Raw genomic sequence first — 22,019 nt, 5'->3', positions numbered from 1 at the left:
ATGATCTAAGCGACCTTGACCATGGAATGATTGTTGGTGTCAGACAGGGTGGTTTGAGTATCTCAGGAACTGCTGATCTCCTGGGATTATCATGCACAACAGCCACTAGAGTTTACAGAAAGTGGTGCAAAAATCAAAACAAAAAAAGATTCTGTGAGCATCAGTTCTGGAAGTGAAATGCCTTGTTAATGAGTGAGGTCAGAGGAGAATGGCCAGACTGGTTGAAACTGGCAGGAAGGCGACAATGACTCAAATAACCGCACGTTACAACAGTGGTGTGCAGACGAGCATCTCCGAATGCACAACATATCAAACCTTGATGTGGATCAGCAACAGCAGCAGAAGATCATGACCAAACACTCAGTAGCCACTTTGTTAGGTATGTTTTCAAGGCTTTTAGTTCCCAGATGGAGTTTAAAATGTGATGCTCTTTGCAGCTTTCATGCAATGTAGTGCATAGATGCTTCAGATTGCAGTCAGGTATTGACTTGGTGCATCACTGTCACGTTTATAATGCCAGGGACTGATTGGAAAATTCAGAACTTAATCGTTTATCTTTTCTTTTTGCACCTGCTGATAAACTTATATCTAGCTAGTGCATGGGAGTGTGGTGTTGCTTTGCTACATGTTTGTTGAATGTAAATACACATCATGAACCACTCGCAAAGCCTCAGAACGTGCCACAAATCTGATGGTAATGAGGTAGTAAATCCGTGTAATTAGAAGAGGAAATGCTGGAAAAATTCAGTTATTCAAATAGCATGCTTGTTTACTGGGAAGTAATGTTAATATTTCAGACTGATGCCTTTTCAATACTACTTGTAAATCACTTTGCTATCTATAAGCAATCTGTTCTAACAGAGTAAGTGGTGTTCTTGCTAAAGCATTAAGTTAAACAGTTAACCCCCTCCCCTTCCTCCCCTCTCCCCTCCCCTCCACCCCCCTCCCCTTCCTCCTCTCCCTCTCCTTCCCCTCTCCCCTCCTCCCTCCCCTCTCCCCCTCCCCTCCTCCCTCCCCTCCCTCTCCCCCTCCCCTCCTCCCTCCCCTCCCTCTCCCCCTCCCCTCCTCCCTCCCCTCCCTCTCCCCCCTCCCCTCCCCCTCTCCCCTCCCCCCTCCCCTCCCCCCTCCCCCTCTCCCTCTCCCCTCCCCCCTCCCCTCCCCCCTCCCCCTCTCCCCTCCCTCCCTCCCCCTCTCTCCCTCCCCCTCCCCCTCTCTCCCTCCCCCTCTCTCCCTCCCCTCCCCTCCCCCCTCCCCCTCCTCCCTCTCCCTCCCCTTCCTTCTCTCCTCCCCCTCCGCCTCCCCTCATCCCTGAATACTGTCTAATCTGTTGAGTATTTCCATTGTCTGGCGTAATCTCATATTTCAAACTTCCACATTGTTTAATGCGATTGTTCTGATCAGACTCATGCGGAAAGATAAATGTGATACGATGAGATTGGACACATTTCTGAACGTGGCTGGAATCGTACACCAGCGCGACACCTGTGTTTCAAATGCTGGAACCTTGGGCTGGATGACCCAGTGAAATAGTAACATTTGCGGCGCTCCGCTAGGCGGGTCCAAATGTGAAGGCGGGGCTGGGCAGAGGCCACCGGTAGATACTGCGAAGCTCAGCCGAGCGGCCGTGGAGGTGCCGAGTAATAGTGCGGTACTGTCGACGGAGCTGGAACGGACGGAGGGAGGGGCAGAACAGCAGCGGGGAGTCAGTGGTGGAGGCGGAGGCGCTGAAGCGGCGGCGGCGACGACTGACGGATCGGGTGGTCAGCCTCGGGTACGGTAGCACTGTCTAGTTGTGATGGGGCACTTGCTTCCCCGCGATCCGGGCGCCGGGTCACTGACGACGACGGTTCATTTTCAGGTTAAATTGTTACCTCCCCGCACATTCCATACTGGAGGTAATTTGCCCAGGTTTGGAGTCGGTGAGGATTACAGTGAGAGTTGTGCGGGTTATGGATGAATGTAACGCCAACCCTCCTCCCGACCGTTCGCAAACAGTAGGTTTTAAAATGGACATTGGAAAAGTTTAATTACAGAGTCCCCACAGCCATGAGTTCAATCAAACAGGGTTACAAATCCATTCAGTGTTTCAGGAGTGATATGCATTTGCATGTCTTATTTTATCTGAAATAACTTATTTTCTTCCTACTCTGTAAAAACTGCCGGGCAAGTGACAAATAGTGGTAGGAAAAGAAACATTATTATAGATCTGGACATGGGTTAGGCGAGGTGAGCGCTCAAGTGTAAAGGGGATCTGCTTGGCCGGGGCAATTCCTAGCGGAATGATGTCAGTTTTCGACCATCATCATTTTAATCTCACCTTCATGCAATAATCCAGTGACAGAGGGTGAAATTGCCTCGTCAGCCCTCTCACTTCCGGGTGTTAAGTAATTCGATACCGCGATCGATCGCGAATGTTCGTTTACAGCTTTGAACGATTGATAACAATCTTTTAGTAGATCATGATCTCAGGATTTTGTTTACTGCAGAATACACGGTTGAAGAATATTGTTGCTACACTGACTTATTTACCAACTGGTCAGGTTTTTTGGTGCATGCGGGTAAGTGGGTAAATGTAATTATTTTTGTAACAAATTCGGGTTTAGGTTTAAAGCGGTTGATGGCAAAATAATGGTCCGTTTAATTGAGCATTTTGTGTGTTTGACTGTGCATAAATAATCTCAAAGCTCAAGCCCCGTGACCGAAGGTCTTTATTTTTGAAAAGAGCCGCAGATGGTGGAATGGACAAATATTTTAAAATCACTTTAAGATCAGTTTTCTTTTGCCGAGAGAGCGAGCTGAACTGAAAACAAGAAAATGTTGTATGGTAGCTTTACCCTTCGGCCCTGTTGGTCCGTGCCAACCTAAATGCGCCATCCAAGGTAATTCCATTTCCTGGCTTCTGGCCCATAACCTTATGAATTTTTACTATCCATCTACCTGCCCAATTGTCTTTTAAAATTTGTTATTCAACCACTTTACTCTGGCACCTCATTCGACATACAAATTGCCCTTTCCCCTCTCACCTATAGTTAGTTCGGAAAGGCTTCTTGAATGTGTTTGGGTTCTAAGTTAGAAGCCGGGTGCCGGGTTGACTGGAATGCTGTTTGTAAATATTGTATATGAGCCAGCCAATTTGTGATGCGAAGCCTAACGTGCAGATGGTGGTGGTGTTTCTGTATTTAGGTGGTAAGACAAGCACTGGATTGAAACAAATCCTCTTCTAAGCACATTTACTGGCTATGGATGGTTTAACCGTTGGATGGTGGTTAAATAAGCCAAATCAAAGAGAATTTCTTTGCTGGATGATTCTGAGGTGGCTGTTCTTGTCTCGCCTGGACAAGTAAGGAGAATACCATTATACCTCAGTTTGTGCTTTTTACAGACAGGAATGCAACCGAGGTGCGTCACTTACTGTAGGATATTTACAAAGTTTGTAGTAACTAACCTGCTTCTGTATATGAGATGTCCAAACAGCTGATCTAGTTAAATTTCTGGTTAAAGGCAATGACTGGTATTGATGCTGAGGTCTGCTTTCGAAATACAAAGTGCCAAAAAAGTATGAGTAGACTCTTGTAGAAATATGACATTTAAAATGCATAGAAATGGACCAATCATAGAAAATATTTTGGGTTATTGAAAAGGATTAAGAATTTCCACCAAAATAAAGTCTTGCGCAAATTTGCACGGGAGATCATATCTCGTGAATTTGAGTATTTTGAAGAAGTAACGACGAAGGTCAATGAGGGAAAGGTAGCAGATGTAGTCCATAACAGATTTCAGCAAGGCCTTTGGTAGGCCTCTATATTGTAGGTTACTCTGGGAGGTTGGATTGCATGGGATGCAGGGAGAGCCAGCTAACTAGGTACAAGATCGGCTTGATGGTAGGAAGCAAAAGAAGATGGTAAATTCAATTTTTGGACCGGAGGCCTGTGATTAGTGGTGTGCCTCAGGGATTAGTGCTGAGCACCTTATTGTTTGTCGTATCACCAATTTGAATGAGAATATAAAGGTTGTGGTTAGTAAATTTGTTGAGAAGAAGGTTTACAGGACTTACAAAGGAATCGTGATCAGCTGGGAAAGTCAGCCAGGGAACCGGCAAATCGAGTTTAATAAATGGTGTTGCATTTTGGGAAGTCAAACAAGTGGGGCCCTAGGGAGCGATGTAGAAAAGAGGGAACTAGGAGTACAAGTACATAATTCCATGGAAATTGTGTCACAGGTGGACAGGGAGGTGCAGAAGGCTTTTGGCACAATGGTTTGCAACAGTCAGAACACTGAATAAAAAAAGTTAGGCTATTATGTTGTAGTACAAGACATTACTGATGCTGGACTTGGGGTTGTGTGTTTAGTTCCACTCACCCTTCTATAGGAAAGATGCCATTAAGATGGAAAGAGTGCAGAAAGATTTGAGGATGTTGCCAAGACTTAAGGGCCTGGGTTATAGGGATAGGTTGGGCAGGCTAGGACTTCATTTTTTTTAAAACGTGGGAGAATGAGGGGGTGCATAGGTAAGGTGAATGGTCAGACTTTTTCTTAGGATAGAGGAATCTAAGACTAGAGGGCATGGATGTACGGTGAACCTGAGGGGCAGCCTTTGCCATACAGAGGGGAGTACATGTGTGGAATGAGCTGCTCGATGTAGACACGTTGTTGACAGAGGTAAAATAACATTTAGAAGACATTTGAACAGGTACATGGATAGGAACGGTTTTGAGCGATATGGGTCAAATGTAGGCAAATTGGACTAGAACAGTTGCATATCTTGATCAACAGAAGGTCTGTTTCTATCCTGCACAACTCCGTAAGCATTGGTGCGTCTGTCTCAAACTTGCATATATTCACATGGCCTCCACATCCCTCTCGAGCAGAGAACTGCAAAGATTCACAACCTTTGAAAGAAGAAATTCCTCCTTGCTCTAGCTTAAACTGGTGATTTTCCAGGTTATTCTATGAGAAGAAATGTCCTTCCCTTTTAAGCCCCTTTGGGATTTCTGACTCCATATTGCATCGGGGGCACGGCTAGCAGAGCCCGCTCCATAGCCAATGTTCAATCCCGACCTCTGCATATGTGTGGAGTTTACATATTCTCCCTGTGTCCACATGGACTTCCTCCAAATGCTCTGGTTTCTTCCACATTGCAAATCTATGTAAATATGAGGGTTTCTAGATTAGTTAGCACTGTAAATTTCTGTGTGTGTAATTATAAGAATGTGGTGAAGGTAAACTAGGTTAGTGTAGGATTAGTGTACAACTGGGTGCCCAATGGTCCTTGTAAGGCAAAGGGCAGTTTCCATGCTTTCTTCTTTCTACTCAACTCTCCCTAAACCCAGTTTCTGTTTGACTCCTACGGCTTAGTGCATGTGGTCATTTTATTTGGGGCACAATCTGTTTTTATAGTTGAACAGCTGGAAAGGTTTGACCAATTTTGGCTTGCATTGCGCTCAGACCTGAGGTCTAGCATTCGATTTCACCAAAAGCAAATTGCTGTTGGCATTCCTAATCTCACTAGTTACAGTGGGTCCAAGATTTATCTCGAGCAGCTCGAAGGTGTTATAAGTGTAACATGAGAACAAGAGGTTCTACAGATGTTGGAAATCCCAATAAACACATGCACACAATGCTGGAGGGACTCAGCAGGTCAGGCAGCATCTGGAAATGAATGAACAGTCGACGCTTCAGGCCATGACCTTGATCGGGACAGGAAAGAGAGGGGGAAGAAGCCAGAAAAATGAGGTGGGGGGAGGGGAAGGAGATAGGTGGAAATGTTAAAGGGCTGGAGAAAGAAGAGAGGAGGGTGATCATGGCGGAAAGGGAAGGAGGAGGGATACCAGGGAAAGATGATAGGCAGGTGAGGAGAAGAGATGAAAGGAAGGCCAGAGGGGGGAATTGAAGGGAAAGGGGAAAAAATTACCGGAAATTGGAGAAATCAATGTCCATGCCATCAGGTTGGAGGCCACCTAGACAGAATGTTGCTCATCAGTCCTCATGGAAGATGATGAGGCCATGGAGCAACATGTTGGAATGGGGATAGGAACTAAAATGACTGGCTGCCAGGAAATTCCGCTCCATCCACAAAAAGTGGAGGTGCTCCGCAAAGCATCTCCCAGTTAATGTCGGGTCTCACCAGTGTAGAGAAGGCCGGATACGATAGATAACCCCAACAGACTTGCAGGTGAAGTGTTGCCTTATAAGACCATAAGATATAGGAGCAGAAGTAGGCCATTTGGCCCATTAAGTCTGCTCTGCTGTTCAATCATGGACTGACCCAATTCATCCAGTCATCCCCACTCCCCTGCCTTCAGCCCATACCCTTTGATGCCCTGGCTAATCAAGAACCTATCTAACTCTGCTTTAGATACACCCAATGACTTGGCCTCCACAGCTGCTCGTGGTAACAAATTCCACAGATTTACCACGCTCTGACTAAATTAATTTCTCCGCATCTCTGCTCTAAATGGACATCCTTCAATCCTGAAGTAGTGCCCTCTTGTCCTAGAATCCGCTACCATGGGAAATAACTTTGCCATATCTAATCTGTTCAGGCCTTTTAACATTCAGAATGTTTCTGTGAGAATGCCCGCATTCTCCTGAACTCCAGGGAATACAGCCCAAGAGTTGCCAGACATTCCTCATATGGTAACCCTTTCATTCCTGCAATCATTCTCGAGAATCTTCTCTGAACCGTCTCCATCTGGAAGGACTGTTTGGTGCCCTGAATGGAGGAGTGGGAAGTGGTGAATGGGCAGGTGTAGCACTTCTTCCGTTTGCTGAGGTAAGTGGCAGGAGGGAGATTAGTGGTTAGGGCTGAATGGACAAGGGAATCACGAAGGGAGCGATCGCTGCAGGAGGTGGGGAGAGTGGGGGCTGGGGAAGATAAAGATGTGTTTGGTGGCAGGGTGCTGTTGAGCATAGTGGAAGTTACAGAGACTCATGGGGTGCTAGTTGAGAACAAGAGGAACTCTATCGCTGTTAAAGCAGCAGGATAATGAGGTAAACACGGATTACCAGGAAATGGAGATGCAGGTGAGGGCAGCAACAGTGGCAGAGGAAGGTAAACTCTGACGCCCTGTAAAGGAAATCCCCATCCTGGGAACAAATGTGGCAGAGACGAAGAGTGGAGGGTGGGGTAAGAGGAAAGGGAATGGCCGTTTCACTGGAGACATGGTAGGAAGAGGTACAGTCATGATTCCCTTGTACATTTGCCCCTCCCCACTAATCTCCTTCCTGACATTTATCCCTGAAAGTGGAGGAAATGCTTCATCTTCTCATGTACCTGTTCCCTCGCCTCCATTCATGGCCCGAAATATTCCTTCCAGGTGAGGCAAAACTTCATCTGCGAATCTTTTAGGGTTGTCTACTCTCTCCAATGCTCCCAATGTAGTCTCCTGTACATTGGTGAGTCCTGATGTAGGTTGGGGGGCTGCTTTGTTGAGCACCTTTAATCCATCCACAAAAAGCAGGATTTCCCGGTGTCTAACTATTTTAATTCCATTCCCCATTCCCATTCCGTTATGTCAGTCCATAGCCCTCTCTTCTGCCACAATGAGGCCGCTCTCAGATTTGAGGAGCAACACCTCATTCTGTCTAGGTAGCCTCCAACCTCATAGCATGAACATCGATTTCTCCTGGTAAATTTCCCCCCTCCCCCTTCCCCACCCTGCCCCCCCCACTGCTCCCCACCCACCTATCACTCCCCCCTGGTGCCACTCCTCCATCTCTTTCTCTCATACTCCACTCCCTTCTTGTATCAAATTCCTTCTTCTCCAGCCCTTTCCTTTTCCACCCATCACCTCCCAGTTTCTTGCCTCATCTCTCCTCCACTCACCTGACTTCACCTATCACCTTCTAGCTTGTACTCCTTCTCCCCTCCCCAGTTTCCCCTCAAAACTAAACAGTAAGCTTCAAGACCCAGGCCTCAATGCCTCCTTGAGCAACTGGATCTTCAACTTCCTCACTTGCAGACCCCATTCAGTTTGGATTGGCAACATCACCTCCACAATCAACATCAGCGCTGGTGCACCACAAGACTGTGCTTAGTTCCTGCTCCGCCCACTCTATACTTACTGACTATGAGGCTAAGCACAACTCCAATGCCATATTTAAGTTTTCTCTTCAAGTGACACCACTGTCATTGGCCTCATCAATGGTGGTGACGAATCAGCATATAGGAGGGGGATTGAAAATATGGCTGGGTGATGCCACAACAACAATCTCTCCTGCAAAGCAAAGGAGATGATTATTGACTACAGGAGGTCTGTTGGAGGATCAGAGGTGGAGAGGGTCATCAACTTTAAATTCCTCAGTGTTATCATTTCCAATGATCTGTCCTGGGTCCCTCACACAAGTACCATCACGAGGAAAGTACAGCAGTGCCTCTACTTTCTTAAAAGCTCATGAAGAGTCGGGATGTCAGCCGAAACTTTGACAGACTTCTGTAGATTTGTGGTGGAGAGTATCCTGGCCTACTATGAAAACACCAATGCCCTTGAATAGAAAAACCTACAAAACGTAGTGGCCATGGCCCAGTCCATCATGGGTAAAGCCCTTACCACCACTGGGCACATCTGTATGGATCATTGTTGCAAGAAAACATCATCCTTTATCAAGGACCCCCACCATCCAAGCCATGCTGTTTTCTCACTGCTTCCATCAGGAAGGAGGTACAGGAGCCTTAAGATCCACACGCTCAAGTTCAGGAATAGTTATTACCCCCCAACCATTAGTTCATGAACCGGAGAGGATAACTTCACTCACCCCATCACTGAACAGTTTCCACAAGAACTTCACTCACTTTCAAGGATTCTTTATCTAATGTTCTCGATTTTTTTTTTCTTTTTGCTTTCTGTATTGGCACATTTTGTTCTTTTTTGGTTGCTTGTCTTTCTAATTGGGTATGATCTTTCATTAATTCTATTGTTTCTTGCTATTTACTGCACGTGCCCATAAGAAAGTGAATCGCAGGGTTGTATGTGGTGACAAATATGTACATTGATAATGAATTTAATGAATTTCCCCTTCCTTTCCGGCCCCGATCAAAGGTCTCAGCCAGAATCCTCGACTGTTTATTCATCTCCATAGATGCTGCCTGAATTTCTTACTCGTATTTTTCCAAAGATAAATAACACTTTTCTTTTGAATTCAATTTCATTCATTTGTAATTCCCTTGGTCCTTAAAGCAGAAAATCATATGTTAGAGCATTTTGTTGTTGTACTAAGAGTTGCTGTGTTGTCAGAGGTGTCGTCTATCAAACGAAATATCAAACAAAGCTTTATTTTTATGCAAATATGGAGAAAGGTGCAATGGCAGTATTATGAAAATTAAATGTACAATATTTTTATTGTGCTGATTAGCATTCTTTCAAAAGTACCATCAGTAACAGATTATTCACTTAAGTCTTCTACAGTGTAAGAAAAAGCACAGAAAACAGTTTAATGCTAAAATAGAGTAGAAATTATTGACCTGAGGTACTCTGGGGATCTTGGTGGTACAGCTTATCTCTGGCAAGGGTTTCTACTCCCTCCGGCATTATCAGTGGCTGCCATTGAGAATGTTGGGCTTGATTGTCGTATGTCTTCTGACTTTTGCAGAGCCTCAGTCCTTGCTGTTAAGGCTTGTATAAAGCGTAGGCGGTATCTTGTCCATCCAGAGTCCTTAAAGGTGGTGGTAAGCTTTTCAAATGGACCATTGGAAGATAGCTATTGTGCCAGAATTGATGTTAGCCTGGTTAGAATAGCCCTTTGCTTGCGTTTTTAATTCAGTATCTGATATTACAGCAACCTTTCACTTCCTAATGTTTATATTTTTAACAGACTAAGCTAACTATTAGCATAAATCCTGAAGATCATGTGAAAACAATACAATTAGAGGCTAATCTATTCTATTTAATAATTTAATGTGACTAATGTATAATTGAAAAGTAATGTCCATGTTGTGCAAATGCTGTTTTCAAATCATTAATTTTTCTTAAAGTTACATTATTACTAGTTTTACCTCTAAACTAATTTTAGCTGTAAACTTGAAAACAAAATACTGAAGATAATTTTCCATTTTTTCTTCAGAACCATTAAGTCCTTTGTGAACCACTTTCAATTTCTGAATGTGTTAAAACTCCAAACTAATATTTTTGACGACTATGTACCATCAACATAACTGCTTTTATACCGTGTTGAGAAAGATTACCAGCAGCAATTTTCCAACAAGATGAAGAAAATTAGAATGCAAATATTTTTTCCTGGAACATGGCAGGACACTCCATGAAACAAAAAGAAATAAATGGAAATGTGGAAATTTCTGTTCCATTGGATGACTGTGGATTAGATGTCAGTAATCCATTAGCAAATCAAATATATCTTAAACCTAAGGAAGCCTTCAAAAGAGAGACAATAAAATCAGATGCTAATATATCTTTTGATTCTGAAGCATTGGATTCTCAGGAGTCAAATGTTGCTGGTCATGTAATCTACATGGAGGATGCTGTTTCAGACGAGAAGCCCATTTTAGCCGGGGCCGATTTGGCGGAGGACAAACAGAAAAATGTTTTGCCAAAAGAATTATCGAGTGCATGGATGGAGGAAGGAAGTAATGATATATGGAGTGACTTTGCAAGTTATTGTAAAACGCCTCTTGTTCTACAGCAGGGTGTTGGTACTTGTGGGTTTCCCGTGATAGAAGAGAATAGTTCTGTGGAAGAGCATTCCCTGCAGCAGAGCAGCAATGTTTTTAATGACAACTTCAGGAACCATCATCCCTTTCCCGGCCAGGGCCATAAATCTCATACACGGGATGAATTTGACGGTGAATCCAAACTCTCTGTATCAGCAGCCAATGCTTGTGCACAATCGGTCAGCACTTCAAAATTAGACGTTTCTAGGGATGCCAACGACAATCCAGGCCAGTGTGTTGGTTTTGCAGACTCCACACTAAAATGGACACCATGTGAGAATAATGACTGGTTCGTGGAAAGCACTTTTCAGAGTGACTGCAGAGAAACTGCAACTTCCGACTTTGATGCAGGTGGTGTTCTGTGCCCTACTTCCTCGTCACTTTTGCAAATCCAGGAGATTCTCTCTGCAAATTCTGCTTTGAAGGTCAGAATGGCAACTTCTTTCATAAATACTGATTGTCATTAAAATTGGTAAAATGTAATCACAAAAATACTGAAAATGCAACATATCAGGGTGTTGGAAAACAGTCCGATTTTTGAGTGTACCAACATTTTCTGTATTTTTACCTTATTTCAGGCATCTGCAATGGTGTATTTCTGCTGGTAATCCCTACATTGACTAGGCATCTTCTTTCTCCAGAAACCTTTTAGCAGTTTTTAAAATCTTCAGAACTTGTTCCTTCATTATAAGTAAAATAATGCTGATAGCAGCAAGGTGTTTCAATGAATTTTAAAAATGGAAAATTACTGATTGAGATTTTGTGAAGTACTAGATGGAAACATAGAAACATAGAAAACATACAGCACAATACAGGCCCTTCGGCCCACAAAGCTGTGCCGAACATGTCCCTACCTTAAAACTACCTCGGCTTTACCCATAGCCCTCTATTTTTCTAAGCTCCATGTAGCCACCCAGGAGTCTCTTAAAAGACCCTATCGTTTCTGCCTCCACCGCCGCCGCTGGCAGCCCATTCCACGCACTCACCACCCTCTGCGTTTTTAAAAAAAAACTTACCCCTGACATCACCTCCATACCTGCTTCCAAGCACCTTAAAACTATGCCCTCTCGTGCTAGCCATTTCAGCCCTGGGGAAAAGCCTTTGACTATCCACACAATCAATGCCTCTCATTATCTTGTACGCCTCTATCAGATTGCCTCTCATCCTCCATCACTCCGAGGAGAAAAGGCCAAGTTCACTCAACCCGTTCTCATAAGGCAAGCTCCCGAATCCAGGCAACATCCTTGTAAATCTCGTCTGCACCCTTTCTGTACCATGTTCTTCCTGTAGTGAGGAAGTATTAGGAACTGAGCTACAAGGCTGTAAATTCTGGATTACTGGGAATGTCAAGTTAAATTACAAAGCTTAGTTGTTAATTAACAACTTGTACTGATGGATTTGCTGTAATAATGCAAAAAATGCCCCCAGTAGTCAGGAACAAATTAAATTGTTGCTAGTTTTCAATCTAGTAACGCTTTTATGTGGATATTGAATCTAGTATCATCACTGAGCAAGAGTGTTGTACCCTTTGGGTATCTAAGTTGTGGGTCGCAGAATAACCAGGTTAAAATTGGCAAAAGGTAAGAAATTGGCTGGATGAATAGAAGAGAAACTACTGCTGGATGACATTGGATAGCATCTGTCTGAAAATGCATTTATAAGACTAATGAGCCCTATCCACTGAGCCAAGTTCAAGGAGCTAAAAGGAGAATAGAAATTAAATAATGGAAGCTATTGAACAAGTTGTAGCATTCAGGAGTGCAATGGAAGAGGAAACCAAGTCTATATCAAGGTGGGAGGTTATACCAAAGTCACTTAAGAGAGAGATTCTGCCTTGAACTCGAACCTCCATTTCAACACTGACCACCCTTCTACTTCCCCAGACATAGTGGCTAGGAGAGAACATTCTCTAACCCGCGTACCTTTGTGAATCAATCACCTTAGGGGCTTTTTCCTTTCAAATTTGTTTTGCCATTGGTCATACTTGTGATTGGCCATGCTTGGTTCAAAACTACTATGGCGTCATAATTGCATGTCAGAGTTTCATAGATGTCCTCTCAGTTCCTCCCATTCACTCCATGGCAACCCACAATTAGAAACTGTCTCTGTCTGCTGGAGAGTGAGCATTAATATCCCTTCCCTTCACTCTTATCTCAAGATGGTTTTATCATTAGTTTCCAGTAACCACCATTGTTCCTCTTTTCAATTATAGCTTGTTTTGTAATTGGCTCCATTTAAAACCAATGTTCCCTCTACAGGGAAGTGGAACTGTGATGGACAGGTGGTGAGGGAGTTGGACTTGAAATCCAGTTTTTTGGAGAATGGAAGGATGGTATTGACAGAAGATTGTATTTACCATGTCAGAGATACCAAGGGTTATATGGGTTATAGAGCAGTTATAGAAGCCATCTGTGATTTCTGATTGGAATTATTTCAGTGTCTGATTTGAAAGATCTGGAGGTAATGGAATGGAAATGGGGGATAGTTTAGGGCAGAGTGACTCTTTTTAAGTGAAGGTGCCAATGTCACAAGAGACCCATCTCCTAAGTTGAACTGCATTTGAGTGTGAAAGAAGATGGATAAGTAATTGCAATGAACTGAAGGTAACTTTGGCTTGTTAGCAAGGGGAAGAGCCAACTGACTGGTGTGTCAAATATTCCTTGGAGTTATCTGAAGTGTGTGTAATTGACAGGGGAAAGCAAGGTCTAATTGTGCTAAATGTGAACACTGGCGCAGTGAAGTCTGCATTGTAGTCTTTAAGCACAGAAGTTAAAGCTCTGCTAGGACTAGGTATGGGAGAAATAATTCATTTTATGAACTACTTGTGGGGAGCAAAGGGCAGAAACATTAAAGATGCAAGTGATATCAAATAAAACAAAAAATTCCTAGTACTCAACAGGTCAGACAGTATCTGTCACTAGAGGAATAATTAATGTTTCAGCTCAGATGGGTTTTCAGTCTGAAACATTTGGGTTTCTTTTTCTGCAGATGCAGCTCACCAATATCTTTGCAACATTTTGTTTTTATTTCAGATTTCCAGTATGTGTAGTTTTATTCACTGGATAACTTGCAGTGCCTTGTAAAAGTATTCTACCCTGATTCGTTGTTCACATAAATGAGTGTTACAACCAGGGATTTTGATCAATTTAACTGAGAATTTTTTATTTGTGAATTGCATGTGAATCAATTTTCATAATAGAGCCCCAAAATAAACAGGAAAAATTGTAAAGCATGAAAAATTAAAAATTCAAAAACTAAAATGCCAGCAGTTCAAAAGTATTCATTTTGTTTTACTCAGTACTTTGTTGAACCACCTCTCGTAGCTATTAAAGCCAATAGTCTTTTTGGATAAATCTCTGGTAGCTTTGCACAACGCGATGGAGCAAGATTTGCCCATTACTCCTTCCAAAATTGCTCAAGTTGTGCCAGGTTAGTCGGGAACAGCAGTGGACAATATTCGTGAGGTCTTGACGGATGTTTAATTGTGTTAGGGTCAGGAATCTGACTGGGGCAGTCAGGACATCAATTTTCTTCATTTGAGCCACACCATGGTTGCTCTGGCAGTGTGGGGCCAACTTCCTCCCCAATTTAAGCTTTCTGGCAGAGGCTAGCAGGTTTTCATCCAGGATTTGAAAGGGGCAGCCTGACCTAGGCAGCATAGCTGTGGTTTCATATTTTTCCCACATTTTCACAATGGGCTGCACTAAGCTCCGAGGTATGTTCAGTGCCTTTGAGATGGTCTTGTACCTTTCCCCATAGTGGTCACCGACCTTTTTAAGCCCAAGATCCCCTACCTCAACCTTAGTGAAAGGTAGGATCTACCTACTAAATTGTTTAGAGAAAAGAACAACTCAGATTGTACTGCCAATTTGAGGCCTTTTATTTGGGCTAATTGTATTTGAATTACACAAAATACTTTTGTCAAACTTTCAAATTAATTTAAACAAGAAAACACTGTAACTAGCATATCTTTCTTTAACAATATTACAGTACTTCACACCTTAAATTCTAAGTTTCATTATTTAATTTTATTTCAACACGAAAAATAAATGAATAAAAGTTGACTGTTGCACTCAGTGTGATGACTGGGGCTGAATACTTATTGCTAGTTCCCTGAAATTTGGCTCATAACTACAGACAACCAGTCTGAAACAGTCTGTGAGGTGTCTGTCAGTAAGACAGTTCCTGTACTTAGATTTAATAATTTTTCATCTGTGGAAATGCAATTTCACATAGGTAAGTTGACCCGAAGTAGGCACTGACTTTTAGTGCTATAAAACCCAACGCACACTGCGCATTGCTGGGGCCCCATCAGTAGTAATTGCCTCTGATCTGGGCCAACATTTACATGCCAGGTGGCACCTAATTAATTAGCTTGTTTATTTCAGCTTTTTTCTTAAAGATGTGCTGGGTGCGTTCCGACTACTGCTGTACCGCTGCATTCTTCGTGGCCCGATGGTTGGGGACCACTGCGTATCCGATTTAATTGGTCACTTTGATGCAGCACAAGCTACGCTGAAAACGCAGTTCATGGCGGGGGAGCTACACACATGCGCACTGGGCAGAAAGAACGGAACTAAAACCCCACAACCCAGAAACAATCTCTCTTTACAAACAGCTTTGTAGCAAAAGTATTGCTATATTACCATTATCCTAATTAGTATTACTTATTTTTATAATGCTCACATTACAACAGTATTTGTGTATTTATTTTTGATTTTTTTCGGGATCTACTGGGAAAGTCTCAAATATCAACGGGTTGGCGACCCCTATTTCCCCAGATTTGTGCTTCTCTATCATTTCCTTGACTTGCTTTGAATGCTCTTTTGTCTTCATTTTGGTTTGGTCTCTTGAAAATCTACCATACTGTTGGACTTACAGAAGAAAAGGGTATTTATTCAGGTAGAAAATTGCGATTTTCAACATCAACAAATTGGGTGAGTTGGTGAGGTAATACACTGCACCTGAATAAAGTTAATGTAGTAATTACAGAAGGGAAGAATACTTTTCCAGCCTCCAATTTTGTCTTTTTTATTTTTAATCTATTGACAGGTGTTGGAATTTTTCTTTTGATTTGACATGATGCACAATATTTTGTAGTTTAGCTCAAAAATCCTACTTCAATACATTTTAAATTTAGAAAATGAGACAGTAAAATGTGAAAATAGTTGTGGGGGCTGAATACTTTTTCAAGGCAGTGCGGATCGTCCAGTCAATGAAACTGGACACCATTAGTTCTGTCCATTTTGGGTGTCACATGCAAAGCCAGTGTTTATTGCTCGTCTCTGATTGCTCTTGAGAAGGTGGTGATGGGCATCTTCCTTGAACTGAAGATATTCTCTTCGACCCATTGAGTTGGAAGTACAAGGATTTGCACCCACTGATATTTGAGTATGGATAGCGTGTGACTTGGGGGAGCAATGCAGTGATGCTTTGCCATACACCTTGAGGTTGCAGGGCAAGTGTTGGGGTGAGCAATAGTTTGAGGCTGGTGCATACTGCAGCTACTATAGGTTAATGGTGGGGAGCATTGGTGGGCAGTGATTGCGGGTACCAATCAACAGGACTGCTCTGTCCTGGATGGTGCTGAGTTTCTTGAAAGTTGTTGGCCATATGTTCGTGAAGAATATTTCACTATACTTCTGACTTGTATCAAATGCAGTAAAATTCCAGTAATCTAGTTTGGTAGTTCTGGCTGACTGGGTGTTACTCCTATTAATGCACAGGCTTCATTTTGATTCTTTTACTTTAATCAGTGAATTTAAAGGGGGCAGAGAATCTAGAAATACTCTGGACCCCACTTCAGCTGAAAACCCATCCATGTTTCAGAGCTATGAGTCTGAGTTGTATGCTTTTATTATTTTCTCTATTTGAAAATGACAGTGATGGCATTTGCTAAGCCATTTGAAGGCACTTAACAGTGAAACACAAGGCACCAGAATGGGTACAGTTGGCAGATTTTGTATTCCAGAAGGGTGCCGCTGAACCAGATGTAACAGTCCTATACTGGTCATTATTACCAGAGTTCTTGTCTTCCCAAGTTCCAGATTTTTGATAGTTGCTATGTTGGAATTTGAAATTGGGTCTGTGCATTAACGTCTGGTCACTTTTCCACTACATCCATGTCAATCCTACAACTGTACTGTGGAGAACATTCTGACTGACTGCATCACCGCCTGGTATGGTGGGGGGAGGGAGTTACTGCACAAGATTGCAATAGGTTGTGGAAAGTTGTAAAATTAGGCAGTTCCCCATTGGAGTATCCAAGACATCTTCAAGAAGCAGTGCCCTAGGAAGGTGGCACCCATCATTTAGGATCCCCACCACCCAGGAAATGCCCTCTTCACACTGTTACCATTGGGAAGGAGGTGCAGAAGCCTGAAGGCACACACTCGGTGATTCCGGAACAGCTTCTTCCCCTCTGCTGTCTGATTTCAAAATGGGCATTGAACCCATGATCTCCATCTCACTACTACTTTATTTGCACTACTATTTTAACTTAACTAGTAAAGGCATCTGTTAGTCTTGCGAGACCATGGATCTGCACCTGGAAAGTCTTCACTCTCCAGGACGCAGGCCTGGGCAAGGTTGTATGGAAGACCAGCAGTTGCTCGTGCTGCAAGTATCCCCTCTCCACAACACCAATGTTGTCCAAGGGAAGGGCATTAGGACCCATACAGCTTGGCACCAGTGTCATCGCAGAGCAATGTGTGATTAAGTGCCTTGCTCGAGGACACAACACGTTACCTTGGCTGGGGCTCGAACTTACGACCTTCAGGTTACTAGTCCAATGCCTTAACCGCTTGACCACACTTAACTATTAATAGACATATATATATACACATACATACACTTAATGTAACTCAGTTTTTTCTCTATATTTATTTATCATGTATTTCATTGTACTGCTGCCATAAAGTTAACAAATTTCACGAAATTTGCTGATGATATTAAATCCAATTCTGATCTTTGTCTGATTGTGAGCTGAAGGAGCTTCACGTTTTCCCTTTGCTTTGCTTTGCCCAGTTAAACTGTGCCATACCTATATGTTTCTTCTGCCTTTCTAATCTGCTCCACTGCATTAACGTTGTATCAAGATCTACATCTCTCCCGATCAGAGGAAACACTGTTACGTCCTTCTGATAAAAGAACCTGAAAAATGAAACTGTTTTTAGATTGGATCTAACATGCTTATCCCAAGATTGCACCCATCACTTTGTAAAAATGAGTGCAGGATTAGATCACTCAACTCATCAATCCATCTCTGCCTTTTCATAAGGTCATGAATACAAATTTAAACACCGCACAGCAAACTTGCACAAACTTATTTATCAATTATCTATCTACTTCTGCCTCAGAAGCTGTGCTCCCTCCCCCTTTGAGGAGTCAATCTTCAAAGACTTGAAATCTTCTGAGTGGGAAAAACAAAACTGCCTCATTGTACCATAATTGAGCAACTCTTTTTTAATGGAGACCTTTTAAATTGAGACCTTTTGGGATCTTGTATGCTTTATAGAAGATATTTTCGCTCTTCAGGCCTAGCCTAACCATCTTTTACTCATAAAAGTGGCCAAAAGTTAAGGACAGCACCCTCTCGTCTATTTGGCCAGAATAGCCTTAAGGGCTCAACACAGATTTCTCTGACTTGAGATGACATGTTTTCTCTGTCTACATCAGAACTGGCCAAACCACATGTGATATATTCAAGAGTCTTTCATTTTGCAACCTTAACATTCCTGTAATTGCATGTTTACTTGCAAACAATTCTTTTTATTGACTTTATATTTGTTCACGATCTGTCTTGTTGTAACTGTCCACATTGACCAGATGAACTCACTTGGTTTACAAACGAATGTATAAACTAGTATAGTCAGAAATGCTCCCTGTATCATAGCTATCCCTCACCCAGCCTTACCAGCTTTAACGTACTTTCTCTTTTGCTGTCTGACAAAGGCTCTTTAACCTAAAACATTAATTCTCTTTCTATAAATACTGTCAGTCTCTTAGTTACCAGTTCTTTGCTTTACTTTATTGTCGCCAAACAATTGATACTAGAGTGTACAATCATCACAGCAATATTGCTTCTGTGCTTCGCGCTCCCTGGAGTACAAATCGATAGTAAATATTAAAAATTTAAATTATAAATCATAAATAGAAAATAGAAAAGGGAAAGTAAGGTAGTGCAAAAAAACCAAGAGGCAGGTCCATATGTTTGGAGGGCACGGCCCAGATCCAGGTCAGGATCCGTTCAGCAGTCTTATCACAGTTGGAAAGAAGCTGTTCCCAAATCTGGCGGTGCGAGTCTTCAGACTTCTGAGGCTTCTCCTGGAGGGAAGAGGGACGAAAAGTGTGTTGGCTGGGTGGGTCGTATCCTTGGTTATCCTGGCAGCTCTGCTCGCGACAGCGTACAGTGTAAAGTGAGTCCAAGGACGGAAGATTGGTTTGTGTGATGTGCTGGGCTGTGTTCACGATCTTCTGCAGCTTCTTCCGGTCTTGGACAGGACAACTTCCATACCAGGTTGTGATGCACCCTAGAAGAATGCTTTCTGTGGTGCATCTATAAAAATTAGTGAGGGTTTTAGGGGACAGCCCAAATTTCTTTAGCTTTCTCAGGAAGTAAATGTGCTGGTGGGCCTTCTTGGGAGGGAACTCTGCTTGGTTGGACCAAGTCAGGTCACTTCCATTCCAGGAGAAGCCCCTATTTGGCAGTTGTTCCTTGTTAGCCAGTCAGTCAAAATTCTACCTCCTACACTGAGTTACTCTTTCATCCAAAAACTTTAAATGTCATTGAGCATTTCTCCTCTTCAGCGTCAAGTGAAACCTTACTCCCTGCAAGTTGAAGTTTGACCTTAAGTGCATGGCTGTTAAATATTGAATAGTCACCATAATTATATTTTCTGTCTCGCTGGGTATGTTAGGTTGTTGACATTGACTGGACTTTTGATAGTGGAAGGGTAAACATTCTGACTGGGTGTTTAGAAAGTGCATAGCCCATTGCTCTGCTCTACACTGCCAAATGCCATCTATAAATTTGTCAATGACACCACTTGACAGTAGAATCTGATTTTGATGAGTAGGTGCACGGGAGTGAGATAGCTTTGCTGGCTGAGTACTGTCACAACAGCAGCCTCACACTCAATGTTTGAGTGTGGGGGAAGTTCCTGGGCATCAGTGTCTCAGAGGATTTGTCTTGGGCTCAACACACTGATGCAGTCGTGAAGAAGGCACACCAGCCGCTTAACTTTATTAGGAGTTTGAGGGATGACAAAAACTCTTTCAGATTTCTACAGATGTATGGCAAAGAGCTGACCGGTTGTACCACTGCCTGGTATGGAGCTTCCAATGCACATGATTGCAACAGACTGCGGAGGACTATAGGTGCATCCAGCTTCACCACAAGCAGAATCCTCCCTACCAGCAAAGACATCTTCAAGGGGCAGTGTCTCAGGAAGGCAGCATCCATCATCTAAAACCCTCACCATCTGCGACACACCCTCTTTGCATTGCTACTATCAGAGAGGAGGTACAGAAGCCTGAAGACCCACACTCAATGTCTTAACAGCTTCTTCCCCTCCACCATCAGAATTCTGAACAGTCCATGAACACTACCTTGTTATTTGCCTTTTGAACTATTTATTTATTTTGTAATTTATAGTAATTATTTTGTTGCATTGCACTGCTTCCACAAAACAACACATTTCATGACATGTATCACTGGAAATTTTCTAAAAGCTCCGTCTCAAATTCTCTGCTTAGTCCTCAGTATAAATGTTGCTGTTTACACCTAATCTGATAAATCCCAGCATGCAGGCTAAATGACTCATTCTATGTGCTTGAAGAACTGAGCTAAGGTGCTCAAAATACACCAATACTTCACTGGTCCATTCACGGAATTCTTTGGGACTGTCTTCCAGCAGGGTAATTAACTTAGTTAACATGTGCATGGGAATTGAAATGTTTGTATTTATCCAACTTCCAGACCCTTAAGATACTTGGACAGATAACAGTACAAATTGTAATCAGGAAATGCTTCTGCTGAGATTAATCCAGATGGACTTAATGTTAACGGAAGTCTTCTGGACATTAAATGCAAGAACAAAGTAGCCACTATCTCGTAAATCTGTCAGGAATTTTATTGTGGAGATGTACTTAATTCCATATGGTTATGAGTTTGTCTTGACATATCTATGCTGTAGTTAAAAGTATACTTTTTAAAAAAAAATTTATAGCACGCCCTTGCTTCATTTTGGCTGCTGGTTCATCTATTTCAATAGGTACATGATAAAGTACTACTGCCTCAGTAATCACAGTTCGGTTCTGCCCTTTTGTTCTGTGTCTGTCTGGGTTTTCCCTCTGTACTTCATTTCCCTCCCATGTCACAAAGTCCTGCTAGTTTATAGCTGGTTACTGTAAATTACTCATGGTATAGACCAACAGCAGGGGAATTCAGAATCAAGTTTATTATCACCGGCATATGTTGTGAAGTTTGCTAACCTCGCGGCAGCTGTACAATGCGATACATGATAATGTCGAAAAATAGATAAGTCAATTACAATAAGTGTGTGTGTGTGTGTGTGTGTGTGTTGTATATAGTGCAAAAACAAATAATAAAAAAGGGAGGTAGTGTTCACGGGTTCAGTGTCCATTTAGGAATCGGATGGCAGAGGGGAAGAAGCTGTTCCTGAATCTGCGTGTGTGCCTTCAGGCTTCTGTATCTCTTTCCTGATGGTAACATTGAGAAGAGGGCATGTACTGGGTGATGAGGGTAATTAATGATGGACACCGCCTTTCCGGGAAACCACGCCTTGAAGATGTCTTGGATACTACGGAGGCTAGTACCCACGATGGAGCTGACTAATTTTACAACTTTCTGTAGCTTCTTTCGATCCCTTGAAGTTGCCCCCAACCCACCTGCTAGACAGTGTTGCAACCTGTCACAATGCTCTCCACTGCACATCTGTGGAAGTTTTTGAGTGTTTTACATAACAAACCAAATCTCTTCAAACTCCTAATGAAACATAGCTGTCGCCTCGCCGCCTTTACAGCTGCATCGATATTTTGGGTCCAGGTTAGACCCTCAGATCTTGGCACCCAAGAACTTGTAATTGCTCACTCTCTCCACCTCCTGATCCCTCTGAGGATTGGTTAAAGTTCCCTTGTCCTACCCTTTTTGAAGTCCACAATCAGCTCTTTGGGCTTACTTACGTTGAGTGCAAGGTTGTTGCTGCGACAGCATTCAACTTGCTGGTATATCACGCTCCTGTATGCCTCCTCCTCTTCAAATGAGATCCTGCCAGTGAGGAGGAGATACTGTTACCAACCCACACAGTGTGTGTTCTTCTGGTTAGGAAGTCGA

General features: G+C 42.8%; 1 protein-coding gene across 2 annotated transcripts in view; it reads left to right on the top strand.

Annotated features, from left to right (window-relative positions):
- Positions 1 to 1,366: 1,366 nt before the first annotated feature.
- Positions 1,367 to 22,019, top strand: part of LOC140211780 (uncharacterized) — a 61,345-nt gene continuing 40,692 nt past the window's right edge. The window contains exons 1-3 of one of the 2 annotated variants that reach the window (XM_072281956.1): positions 1,367 to 1,771; positions 2,487 to 2,558; positions 10,060 to 11,088. In XM_072281956.1, coding sequence (XP_072138057.1) covers positions 10,240 to 11,088 — 849 coding nt within the window. In that variant the 5' untranslated portion in view covers positions 1,367 to 1,771; positions 2,487 to 2,558; positions 10,060 to 10,239. The remainder of the gene's footprint in view (positions 1,772 to 2,486; positions 2,559 to 10,059; positions 11,089 to 22,019) is intronic. The other variant, XM_072282033.1, reaches the window with a different exon arrangement.

Source organism: Mobula birostris, chromosome 1 (assembly GCF_030028105.1).
Source record: "Mobula birostris isolate sMobBir1 chromosome 1, sMobBir1.hap1, whole genome shotgun sequence".
NCBI lineage: Eukaryota > Metazoa > Chordata > Chondrichthyes > Myliobatiformes > Myliobatidae > Mobula > Mobula birostris.
This window is presented reverse-complemented; position numbering and strand designations above follow the sequence as displayed.